This window comes from Haliotis rubra, unplaced genomic scaffold (genome assembly GCF_003918875.1).
Source record: "Haliotis rubra isolate DU_JTF1 unplaced genomic scaffold, ASM391887v1 Scf48, whole genome shotgun sequence".
NCBI lineage: Eukaryota > Metazoa > Mollusca > Gastropoda > Lepetellida > Haliotidae > Haliotis > Haliotis rubra.
Window position 1 is genome coordinate 1,512,707 of NW_025767168.1, and position 14,097 is coordinate 1,526,803.

Below are 14,097 nucleotides of genomic sequence, written 5' to 3' on the forward strand. Positions count from 1 at the left end.
CAGGGTCTGTTTCACACAAGTAATCAGTTTTACCTTTGGTGATTGATTTCATATTGCATAAAACTGTATGATTCGCCTCGACACTTAAACAACTTCAGCAGCCCATACTTGTGAAGATGGCGACTAACCGATTTTGTTCATGCATGTTACCATTTCCAATTTGCAGAGAAGGATGTTATTTGCAAATACTGGATGGCCTGGTCCCTACTTCATTATTTAACCTTCCCTCATATAACTGGAAATTGAGAGTGTTGCCTTAAACAACCAACCAACCAACCAACCAACCAACCACAGTCACTTCAGTCATGTTTGATATATCCTTTACATATTTCACATGATTATTTGATATGGTCATGTCAGTTGTGAAGTTTGAAACGTGTGACATTTTGTTAAGTAAACCATGTGAATTGCAACTGCATATTTGACATGATATTGTAAAAGTCATTCATAAGACAACAGCTTAGAAGCTAGTACAGCACTGATCTGAACATTCGCCAACAACTGTCTGTAAACCATCAACAGCTAACTGACAGTTGCTTCTATAACACAACAGTATACATGTTTATGACTTTATTCCTGAGAAGGTGAGTAAGTTAGCGTACATGTGTTACGTTGAGTACATTCGTAAAGCCAACATTGGCAGCTTATGCATGGTATAAGAAACACATTATGTTAGAACACCAAGATGCCTGCAAGGTAAGGAGGTATGATAGAACCTTCCTTGCAGCTACCCACAGATCACAGGACGGATAGAACATGTCAACAAAACAATGTAAATAAAAGATCACAGATGTTTGGAAATGTGACCTTTATATGGGAAAGGATATGGAGTATTATGTATAGATTAGCTGTATATACTTGACTTTGTTACATCACACCAGGATACACACAGGAGTCGGTCTGCCACTTGGTAGGTAAGTTTATATGTTTTATGTTACAGTATAAAGTTAAGTATAATATCAGTTATACAGAAATACATATTTAAGCATAAGTATTTTTCATTCAGTAAATAAAGTTAAGTATAGCTGAACAAAATGTCACAAAAGAATCATGACACTGAAGAGGTTATTTTTCAATCTGAACTTTTTTGTGAATCAATACAAACTTCACAAACTGGATCAACATATTCATGCCTAAGTAAAATGCAAATATTTTAAACAAAACTGCACTAAACACACACACTGGCAGTGTGATGTTACACAAAAATATTTAATAAAAGACGCTTCAGACTGCATAGTTTAGACAAGTAACTATAAATGAAACTTTTGCAGAGAACAAAAATATGTGAAGTGTATCTGCATCCACCTGCGAAGAAATGCTGGATATTTCAATCAAATAATGTAGGCATTGTTGGGAGTTTCACAGAAACATATCCTGAAACTTTCAGATGACTTGATGGTGTAAATCAACCATGACAAACTGAGAACTAGTTGGTTTACAATGTGAGGAACATGTTCCCCAAATAATATCAGTGGTATATTTTGATTGTTGTCATTCTACACACTATTCTCTAATCAAATAACAAAAAAAGGACCAGTTTACACTGTTGTGTAACAGGAAGCACATGTGTAAACCATTTGCAAAAGCAAATCTTTCTGTCTGCACCATTTCAATGTTAGGTTTATGACAATCCAAACTAACAAACTTGTCTCTTAGCACCAAACTTCGTAACTGGAAAGATGAATTTCGACACATGGACTATAAAACCACAGTTTGATATGTGCCAGAGAACTTACTACATTCATATACAAGGTAGAAGAACCGAGCTACTACCTCTAGTGAAATAACAACGGATTGCCTGACAGCCTCCACAATACATGTATACCTTGGTGGAGATGGGCTAAAGATTAATTGACCCAGGGGACGAGCTCAATCACTACTGATTGGTTAGATTCACTGACTGATTGATTCAGATGGTCAGTGTGTGTGGTCAGGTCTCTTTAGCCATCACAAACAATCACTGCTGTATCTATCAGTTGTGCCTCCCTTACTCTGATACAACCTCATCATCACAGGGCATAAGCCTTCCTCACCAACCATCTCTCTCTGCATGAATACAGAAACTGTTACTGCAGGGCTGAACTGGTGAACTGGTTGTTGCACCATCAACTTACGTAACCTTATACAGAAGACACTGTAACATTTACGGACAGCACATGCCAAATATGCACTAAAACATGAGCAAAACAATCTAAAAAACAACATCTGCTTGGAATGCACAAATCTGATTTCTATGAGCAGGGAATAGTAAACAGTCACAACATTTTTAAACATAAGCCCCCTACTTTACAGAAACAATGACTTGACGATAGGCTACAAGAGATTCATATCGGTTCTTGGGTTCTCTTGCATCAGGGGTAAATAGCATTTTATCTTATTTCAGTGATATCAACCTTCTTGGTCCAATGTGGTGTTGTCTATTGACATAAATGCTGACCAACCATAAACTATAGAGGACAAAAAAGGGATTTGGAGCTATGATCAGCAGATCCTGGCACAACTATGGGACATAACTTGCCACATAAATTTGTCTTGTCTTAAAAAGATGTGTTCCCATCTCACATCAAAGATCTTTTGATGCAAAACATTAACAAAGTAGTTTTATGTTGTTAACCATGAAAACCATACTGCTACCATCCACCAATTTGTTACCTGAGAACCAATGTTTTCTTCACCCCAGTCCATTTGTAGGTTACACATTCAAGAGTACAGTTAATATATTACACATCTATTATGGCAGTTAGTGAGGACATTAAAAATGTAGACAAGGACTACACAGTCCAACATTATGCTGATGGAATGATAAGAGTGATCACAGCTAGGCAGAGAACACTAAAACAATGTTTGCATTCTAAACATTTAGATAGCGTATGTATAACAAAAATGAATGAATAAATAATAGATAAATGGTAAATGTATCACAGGTTCTATGAATGTACAACAGCTATCCACCATCAGGGAACAATGAGAGACTATCATGAGATCCATAGTGTTGGTACCACACTGCAATGTCCTGACGGCAGGTAACTATGCCACATAATATTCACCTAACAACTCTTTACTGATGGAGCAAGATTTGAGAAAAACAAATACTGACCTAGGATATAAGAGATCACATACGCATGAGGCATGTAAAATTTTACATTAAACATGTAATCCATTTTTTGAAAAGTATAATGAATTATAGTCATTAAATATTACCTTGGAACATAACTGTTGAACATTTTGGTAGAATTGAAAATTAAAATTTAAACAGAATATTTGCACCAAGTTAAGATGACCAATATTATTGACAGCTTCTGGCAATAGTGGACGGAATGAACAAAAACATGACTTCAATATTCGGTTGACTTCAATTAGGTTCATAAAAGACTTCACTGGAATGACTGTATTTTGTAAATATTTGAAAATCTAGTTGGATTTCATCCAAACTATGTGCATTTCAATAGAAAAGTTTGCAAAAGCACCATTAACATTTTGACATCATCTCATCTGATCTATTTCAACATTTTTAAAATTGACTTTTTAAAATCAGCTAACAATGTAACATGAAACAGAGAACAAAGGAACAAACAACATATTTTCTGGCAAAGTAATTCCCTCATAATCTTCATCTTAGGATGAGTGCACAGCTTCACAAATGTAAAATATCTGTCTGAATGATATCAAATGCATTAATAAGATACATTTGTTAATGTTACCGATGCTCCTAGCATTCATTACTATGGAAGTTCAGACTTCTGACTCAAGTTCCACAAAGTGATCATTGAGCTACAGTACTGAACTCCCACCTCCAATATGTTCTTACAAACTGTCACTGGCCCTTTAGTCCAGTCCAAAATCCATACCAGTTAAGGTATCGATGGACCAGTTGAAATAACTACAGTTTGAAATGGGTCTCTGTTCCTATCATCATCTGGACAAATGACTAATTTGTGCCTTTACTGATGGAAGTATGTAGGTCTATGGCTGCTTGTGGAACGGGACAGGGTCATTTGAAATCATCACGGGGATTTCCTGGGTGTGACGTTACCGCTTCCGGGAGTCTGCCAGGTTCCAGAGGAGTTGAGGAAAGCCAGGTAGATGGGACCGTTGCTGCCACAAGAGATGTCACTCATCTGGGAGGCAGTGTCTGGTGACTGGCTCCGGTCAAGGTCGTTCGAGTTGACATTGTAGTCTTTGGTTGGACTGATATTCTTCAGCGTCCCATCGGTGTATGCTCCAGTGGAGGACAGTATGGCCTGGGCTCGAGACTGAGAGCGGGATATCAAGTCATTAATTTCCTCACTGCGACTCTTGTACTTCCTGTAACAGAAGCCAATTCATCAACAAGATGCTGTTTGTCCACTAGTCATGATGAGGACAGTAAGGGACATTACCAGAGCTCCTCATAACCCACATATTTGCATAAAATATGCAAAATCAATCACCATTACCCTATCAAGTTCTATATGATTGCAAACAAATATGTATTATAAATTTAAAAACCCAAAGAGAATGACACATTTGGTGCTGCACATGAACAACGACAACTTAGAAGTCACATGAAATGGCATTTAGGTAGAACTGAAAAAGGAAAACAATTCTAATCAAGCTGTGAAAATAACCGGCAGACTGGATCCAAGGAAGCTATCAAGAGTTATCAATACTGAATGTGAAAGTTTACTCATGAGTAAATACCTATTAAGCTATTATAGTTATGATCATTTACACACCCTCTAATCCGGTGTCAATCTATTCTGTATTTCGGCACAACAAAGGTTTCCCAATTGACTGTTTGTACAGTAAATAACGCTCTCTGAATCGGCATCTGGTATCTCGGCTCTCCTGTTAATTGGCTGATTGGCTGAATGTGTATTAACAACACCGTGCATTACGCATTAAGCTCATTGATGTTGACTGATAAAAGGAGTATGGATAAGTAGGTGAGGTAAATTCGTGAGTGACACGTGTCACTTGTATTATAAATAAATTGTCGTGGTCACAATTTGTCAGTCATTCACCATGTCAAGATGGCCAGACCAGTCAAGCGGGCTACATTGGAATTAACTCTTGAACAGAAAATTCAGCTGATAAAAGATTTTGATGTAATTCCTCAGTCTTCTCAAAAAGATCTTGCACTGAAGTACCAAATTGGCAGCAAACAGATTCGGACATGTTGAAAAAAGCTATTCAGTTTGCTTCAGAATTAAATGTCACGACTTTAAGGTAATCAGATGGTTGGCTGGCACGCTGGAAGACATGATATGACATTAAACAGTTCAAAGTGAGCGGAGAAAGTGCCAATGTAGATCAGAGTGATGTTGACAAGAATATGATGACTATCAATACGTTCAGTCATATTTTATGGCACACGGAAGATCATTCTCAGGTTGAAAAGGGAAAAGTTCTCTAAATCAACACGCCCTCTATACCATCATTTTTTGCTGGTACCAATGCATGCCGGTTTAGAGGGCTTCCATTGTACTTTGTATTTATATAAAGAAGCTGGGCCAAAGTGACCCACCTGACACTGACCATGACCCAAGGGATTCAACATGTAATACAGATTGATCACAAAATGTTTCAGATCCTTGAGTCTCCATCTAAGTCTCTGCACATTTTGTTCTTTCAGTGAAACACAAGTTACTTTTGCAACATTACCAAACTTCAGCCAAGCAAATGAACTTGCCCCTAATTGTCATTATCACTCTTGCTGTGAGGCCTTTGTGCTGTCTGACATGTAAGAGAATGAAACTTTTGTTGTGGATCATATATTTTTTTCAACATATCAAAAACAAATTTAGCCCAATCTTCATAGCCTTATGAAAAAACTTCACTTGTTTCTGGTAACTCTAAAATAGACTCCCAACTCCAAATTGAAGTATCACATCAAAGTAATCCCACCAGCCGTGGCAGGAAGAAGAGACAATGTATAGCACTACATACTTCTCCGGGGAGATACTCTTGCGTCTGAGTGCAAACATCTGGTCCCTCAGCCTCTGGTTGTCATCCTCCTGAGACTTGAGCGAGCTCCGCGTGATCTGATGTAGTGCTCTCTCCGTCTTCAGTTCAGATTCCAGGGTGGCGACCTGCTTCTTGAAGCTGTTGGCCAACTTGATCTCCCTGTCCCGAGCCTCCTTGTCACTGGATTTCTGGGAGTCCAGGTGTTGCTGCATCTGTCGACTCAGGTCCTGGATCACTCGGTTCATCTCATGCCTGCAGTGGAAATATTTCATGATGCAGGCATCTGTAACACAGGCTGAGGACTTTTCTGTCTGGACAACTTTCAACGAAGTCATCTCAGTCACAAGTGTCATCATCTATACTTAAATGTCGAGTGGGAATTGTTCTCACTTGCATGGTGGGACCTAAACATCTTACAGACAAACTTATCTTAATTTACAAAAGGCTGAAAAATATAGGCTAACTAGTTCTTTACTGAGAACTGATACCTCTCTTTGTCAAGAATCATTGCAACATAATTTGGGGCTTCAGCCCAGGGCCCCGTTCCTCAAAGCGATCGTAGCGCTACAACTGTCATAAGCATATGTTAAAGTATGGGAGTTACAATCATCTTAGCGCTACGATCGCTTTGAGGAACGGGGCCCAGGGCTTGATGATACCCACACATGTATCAATATTATGGCCACTCTACCTCAAGCTCCTGACCTATTTGATCCATATCAGGACCACAACCTACCACATGCCCTTGTTCTCGCCCCCACTTCCCTCCTCGGCCTTCTTGGCCAGGAATGTGCGGAGTCTCCTCAGCTCCTCCTCCTGCTCGCTAAACCGGCTGCTGAGATCTGACTGCATCTGTTCCTCCACACGCAGAGAGTCCATGGCCTGCTTCAGTTGGGAGGAGTTCTCCCGCACCTGTTCCTCCAGAGACAGGATCTCCTCCTGCAGCTGCAACAAACAGGAGACATGCTGCATTGTGCATTTCTTTCTGGTAATTTCTTGTAGGTTGATCACACAATTGGAGACACATGCTACATTTTTGATAAAATTTGAATATTAGTATGCAACATATTTCCTACAAAGCCTGCATTTTGCTTCATATTGTGAATACTACATTCCACTTTGTGTAACACTTGTGCCACATTCCAAGTTTCACAACCTTACATTATCTTATGCACCAGTGTACACTGTAACCAAAGCATGCACAGTTACTCTCTTGTTGATAATTAAGGGCATTTCCTCAACTGAGATGCCAGCAGTAAGTGACTGACCCGAAGGTTCTCCTTGTTCTTGATGGCGATATGTTCTCGCGCCTGCTCCAGCTGCACCGACAGCTGCTGTGCCTCCTGGGACAGCTTCGTCTTTTCCGATTCACTTGTCTCTCTGCAAGAACAACCCACATGACATTGCAGGGAGCATTAACTGTCGAGGGTGCTCACACTACTGACTTCAGTTATGTTTTATTCCAATAAAGCTAATAGGATAGTTTGCCAATGAGAAGGAATAGATTCAAAGATTCACATCATCATGCTCTAACCATGGACCTATGGCTGTTGTACTTTCTGCATTAGAAGCAACAACAGCATGATCCTCAACAGACATTTGACATAAAATCACAAAACTACAGGTAAAATTGGCAACTTTGGTCATGGTATATCATGGAAAATGTCAAGAAAACCAGTCAGCTTGAAAACTCACAGCTGTTGTTTGATGTCCAGATTGGCCTTGCGGAACTTGCTTCCCAGCTGTTGTTTCTGGGAGTCCAGGAGATGCTGGAGCTTGCCGACCTCTCTCTGTAACAACATGATCAACAGTCCAACAGATGCTCAAATAAAATCTAATATACTGTGAAATAGGTTGTTAGGAGGACGGATAAGACACTTGTGTTGCATCTCTTAGTCTCTGGGTCTTCTGCTCAGTGTTACCTGACTACACTTTGTCTGCACCATACCTGGGAATCTGTTGACTTTAGTGACTTTCTAAATAAGAACCATGATGACTTCTATCACCAGCATTGATAAGGGCAACAACTAGCACCAGGGGGCAAGATTGCCAACCTTTGTCACAACATCACGGAAATCCTTGCCAAAGCCAGTCCACATCTATCCAACCTGAGCGGGCATGGGTAAAGGTCATTCAGAACACACCAGACTTCAAAAACATGGCCAACAATATCCTCCAAGACCCCACCACAAGATCAAGAAAGACCCTATTGCAAAACTCAACCAGCAACACAAAGCCAGCCTCAAACAACTGAAAGAATAGTATGAAGTCAAACATATACTTCACTCTTGCTTGAAAATGATATAAGAATCTTTACCGAAACTTTGGATCATTATATGATTAACTCATTAAGGCCGAGAGACGCATATATGGGGCAAATTAATCAGCTCCTCACAGCAAGTGACGTGTTTATGGGGCAGGTAATTAGCAGTTTCTCACAACGAGAGCCACATACAGTCGTCAACAGAAAGCACCTCTTATTCAGCGAGAGACGCACATGTGTGTTGTACTTTTAAAATTTGCACTGTACCTATTATTTCAACCAATTTAGCAGTACTGAGCAAATGTTAGCTTTTCTTACGAGAGATCCCACCTTTAGTATCAATCAGAAGAAGTATTTAAAGTGTTTTGATAACAATTGCTAATCATTATCATAGGCTTGTACAGCGTTTAGCAAATGAACGCATGTCGGCGAGAAAGGGGATTATGATGTTTTTACAGAGGTAAGTGCCTGGTACTCTTCCTTGGGAATGGATACTAAAATACTTCGTATGCACCTTGATTGAATTACAGTGTACTCTGTCAATACCGGCATCAGTCGGGACCAAATAAAAATGCCGGTTTTGACAGAGTGCCGGTTAAGCTAGGTTCGCTTATGACGCCTGCGCACACGGAAGTTCAGCATTATTAAGATGTTTGAATAAGAAACAAGGCAGTGTCTGAATGCACATTCATGTTGATTCATTCAAATAATAATGTCTGAAAACTCTTATTAAATTTCAACTGATCATATATTATCGGCAGAATTAATATTATAAACTATTTTTCGCAATGTTATTGAAAACAACGATTCTTGTTTATGCTTCGCAGCGAAAACATCTCGGCTTTCCCGCCTTGACTCGACTTGGCGGACACTATGCTTAATGCAAAATGTATACATGAAGCATTTTTGTCTTAGGCCATAACCTAGCACGATATGCCCAATAAGTTCCATAATTTACGATAGGTAGCGATGTCTTGCTTAATATGTTCAGAATACACGTGAGAATTATTTTACCCAAAACCTTCGGCTCTAAAAAGTTTTCGCTGGACGGTATCCATTTCCATAATATGATTGGCTGTTTAGGTCACGTGTTCTGATTTTGACCAATCACGACCCTTATAAGCAGACTGTAGTGAAAAGCCGTCGAAGAAACCAATCTTTATCCAATAAAATCGCTTCTACAAATGTGAAAATACTCTCGGCAAGAGTACAGTGATATTGTTGATGTTCAGAGCTTCTAACGATACCCCGCCATCAAACGATTAGCCTCTATGTAAGTGACACGCCACTCACTAATTAACAAGAAACTGATTGGCACTTCCCGCTTTCTGAATAATCTCGGAGTCAATACCGCGAATCAACAAAATGTAAACACTTGCTTGTTTTACAGTCACACTGCCCACTACATGTATTAATTACTCTAGGTAAGTGTTACGTACCACTCACTGATTAACTAGATGCTGATTAACACTTCCCGCTTTCTGAATAATCTCGAGTCACAGCCAATTGTGTTGTTACATCATTTGGACCTAATCTCATCAAAGGGTTACGCCGTCTTTCATGTGCCGGTTTTTACAGATTCGTTTTCATAACAACTTGTTCGTTGGGACTGAAAAACAATGCCGATATCCTGAATAGACAGATGCCGATGTTTACAGATGTTTCTAAATGATAATTACGTGCATTTCTGCCGGGACTGAAACTTTGTGCCGATGTAGACAGAGTGCCGGTGTTTACAGAGGCCGGTATTGACAGAGTCCACTGTAGATGTAATGGTTTAGAGGTTACTAAAAATTATATTCCTTTCAACTACCTAATAAATAGGAAACAATATACGAAATTTCAAGGACATACAAAGAATTCAAACACAATAGAATAGTTTGAATTTACTTTTTAGGCATCATTACGTTGTCATGTTTCATATACTGAAACATAATGTATTTAATAAACACAAGTAATTATACATCCAAGCTCGAATAGATTAAACATAATTGAACTTACTAATTTGAAGTTTACTGAATTGTAACTAGTTGTTTTCCATAATCTAAAGTTCATAATGTTACCTAAGAGAATATAAAGTGATAAGTCGCGCCTTTGCATCGAATACATATATACATGTCAGTGTTATTACAACAATGAAATCTTTTACTACGTTTGTTACAAAAGACAGTAAGTTGGTAATTCAAAACATTGTCACACATGGACAGAAGTAATATCATAAGTTATTACATGTAAGCCATACAAAGGTATTTCAAGCATTTTGTTCAAGCTGTTGAAAGTTTCATGTTGATTTGAATTGTCAGTTTTCTATGCAATTTACATGAGCATTCTGTAAAACGCTTTGTATTTGATCTGTGTAATTATCAAATCCGTGCAATTATCACGCGATGTATCAATCAACTCAGTCTCTATTGATCCATCGTCAATAAAAGCTGGATAGTATATCAGTTACAGTATCGATACACATGCGTATAATCATTCAAGCAGATTACAGTAATGAGATAATTGAAAGCCTCTGTCGACCTTGAAATAACAGCCTCCGGTAGAATGCATATGTAGTTACGTCCTTGTTGAAAGGTTTGTCCCGTGACAAGTGTAAAATAAACACATGCGCTGTTATATCATTGGACATCTTGCTTTATGGAGTCACGCCCCTCTCTGTGATGTATATACATGCATGCACATCTGTAATCTTATGAACCTCGTTTGCATTCAGTAAAGATATAGGCAGCCCACCTTCATAAATATTGGGGTGGGGGTGTCAACAACTGCCAGTTTATACACTATAATAATTCAGTATAATGTCACCTCGTGAATTCTGTAATGCGGTACTCTAGTTTGGATAGTCATTCAGATCAAGGTGAAGATTATATTTACATGTACAGCAAACCATTATGTTTTATGTACTAGTTGTGTGCATAAAATGGATATGAAAATAAATACTACCTCTACTCAGTGGTTGGATTTCAATCGCTTTGTTTTACTTATCGAAAAACACTAAAATGAGGACAAATAAACTGCAAAAGTGACTATCTACTCCTATTTGTCTTATGTGTGTATTTCATACATCGTTACCAGTGTGTATGTTTACAATACACAAACTGTTACATGATAGCTTGAGTTGATAAAGCCGAAACCCAGCATATCGACTTGGTCAAGGATATAGCCAATAACCAATCTCTATCCAAGCTGCTGAGTGACCAAACGTGCTCTTCAGAAATTTCACCACGCCCATCACCTGTCCTTTCCTCTGTGACAGGTATCTCATGATACGATTGGTCGCAGATAACATATGACCAGCCACTATACTGAACAGTTGAGATACCAGTGTGTATGTTTACAATACACAAACTGTTACATGATAGCTTGAGCTGATAAAGCTTAAACCTAGCATAATACGACTGGTCAAATATAGCCAATAACCAATCTCTATCCAAGCTGCTGAGTAACCAAACGTGCTCTTCAAATTTCAACGATATGTCCTTTCCTCTACACTCAATCTCTGATTGGTCGCAGAGTATCCAGCCACTATACTGAACAGTTGAGATACCAGTGTGTATGTTTACAATACCAAACTGTTACATGATAGCTTGAGTTTAAAGCCAAAACCCAGCATATTGTCTGGTCAAGGATATAGCCAATAACAATCTCTATCCTTGAGTGACCTCGTGCTCTTCAGAAATTTCACCCACGCCCATCACCTGTCCTTTCCTCTCTGTGACAGGTATCTCATGATACGATTGGTCACAGATAACATATGACCAGCCACTATACTGAACAGTTGAGATACCAGTGTGTATGTTTACAATACACAAACTGTTACATGATAGCTTGAGTTGATAAAGCCAAAACCCAGCATATTGTCTGGTCAAGGATATAGCCAATAACCAATCTCTATCCAAGCTGCTGAGTGACCAAACGTGCTCTTCAGAAATTTTGCCCGCTTCCATCACCTGTCCTTTCCTCTGTGACAGGTATCTCATGATAATTGATTTGGTCGCAGATAACATATGACCAGCCACTACATTGAACAGTTGAGATACCTAACGTTCTATTCGGAAATTTGATGACTTCCTATCACGTGACTCTTTGTTTTATGTCTATGCAAGGAATATGTAGTATACATTTTGTATATGTATGTTTGTATGGTCACGTATGTTTTCTGCATTAAATCTGTATGAAATAAAGTGCAATGCTATGAATGTGCTTTGTGCTAGTCACAGACTAGCTATAGTACTTTCATTAAAATAATTAAGTAAACTCTAGAAATGTATCGGCAAAACCGCTATTTTCAGTAGAAGATTATAAATTATGAAAGTAAATTCTTCTTTACAGTATGTCATTGTCATAGATGTTTTGTAAATTTAAACCTCACACAATGATATAAGAGAAGAATTTGTTAACGTGTGTCTCATCTGTTACATACAAAGAATACATGTGTATGCATATTGTGATAAAATATAAATGTACAAGCCGACAAAAGGTCTACAAGAGAAACTTGCAACAAAATTACATAAAGCTTGCAATACACGACATGTATTCACACCTGATTTCTTTCAACATATATCTTTACGACACAATTAAACAATCAGGACTTGTTTGTACGACTAGACAGTTTCCTGTGATCCCCGAAACCTGCCAGGGAAATCAGGGTGTGACTAGCACTAATTAGTCTCGGCACAGAGAGTGGACTATCATCGAGGGCTTCCAGGTGTTGAGTAGTGATGGGGCTCTCGGGCTTAATGAGTTAAGAAGATGTCATCTATAATGTGTCCTACCTTTCCTAGAAGCCTTTTCAGAAAGAAATATGAAAGGACTATTTCAGTATTTTTCATTGCCAAAATTTGTAAACAGACTTTGATAGAAGAATAGAAACTTCTCAAAGTTGAGCCCCATTATTGATTAATTATTTTACTTACCTGAAGAATGTCAACCTGCTCCTGCTTAGCTTTTGCAGCTGACTGGTTGCCATGGAGACTCGCCTGTAGCTCCTGCACCTGACTGGTCAAGGTCATTACTCTTTCCCGCTCCAGCTGCAGCTCCGACTCAACTCTGGCCAGTCGTGCCAGCTGCTCAGCTGTCTTCTCTACCAGGCTTTGCTGCAAACAAGAACCAATCCTGTTTATTACTTCATGGGCTTATGGATAACAATGTTGATCAGAAATAAATCAATAAAATATTAATCGTGTAACATACATTGCCTTTGGATGGAATAAGATAAGTTCATGGACCAGCTGCAAAGCTCTGTTCCAGAATTTTTAACTCACTGGACCAATTAATACAGATCTGATTTTAAACCCATCTACAAACCAAGGTTATACTCCAATTTGGGATCTTAGGAAAGCAATAAAGTTTGCTCTACTCCTATAAGGCAACCTTATACTAAAATTATTCAGCCTCAAAAAGAATCTTACTACACAACACGTGGAGGTACAGCAAACTTTACTTTTTAACTCTAGGTACGTAAAAAGAGCCCAACATGCTACAGAGGAAGCAAGAGTGAAATCAGGCTCTAACAGTGGATGAGTGACATCCCAACCACATCATGTCAAGCCATGTAATTACAACAACTCCTAATGTCCAGATCATGAAAGCATATAGTTGTACTGACAGTTTGGTGAACACATTGTTCTTTATAGAAAGGTTCACCTTCTTTTTCTTTGTGTCCTCGAGATGGGACTTCTGTGATTCTGACTTCTGCTCCAAGAGCTTTCTGTTCATAACCTCCTCTGCCACTTGAGTTTTAACCTCCTCAAATGACCTCTCCCAAGCTCTTCTTGTCTGCATTGAGTTCATTTCGATCCTCGGTAACATTTTTCAAAGTCATCTCAACAGCACGCAAATTTGCCTCTGCCTGCAACAGAATTTCACAGTAACTTGTCAATATT

At 38.8% G+C, this 14,097-nt stretch overlaps 1 protein-coding gene across 1 annotated transcript in view; it reads right to left on the reverse strand.

The window, feature by feature from the left end:
* Positions 1-557: 557 nt before the first annotated feature.
* LOC124290987 (putative leucine-rich repeat-containing protein DDB_G0290503) overlaps positions 558-14,097 on the reverse strand; it is a 68,348-nt gene continuing 54,808 nt past the window's right edge. The window contains 7 exon segments of the mRNA XM_046727849.1: positions 558-4,305; positions 5,929-6,198; positions 6,683-6,891; positions 7,215-7,326; positions 7,642-7,736; positions 13,129-13,308; positions 13,859-14,012. Of these exon segments, the coding sequence (XP_046583805.1) occupies positions 4,005-4,305; positions 5,929-6,198; positions 6,683-6,891; positions 7,215-7,326; positions 7,642-7,736; positions 13,129-13,308; positions 13,859-14,012 (1,321 nt within the window). The 3' untranslated portion in view covers positions 558-4,004.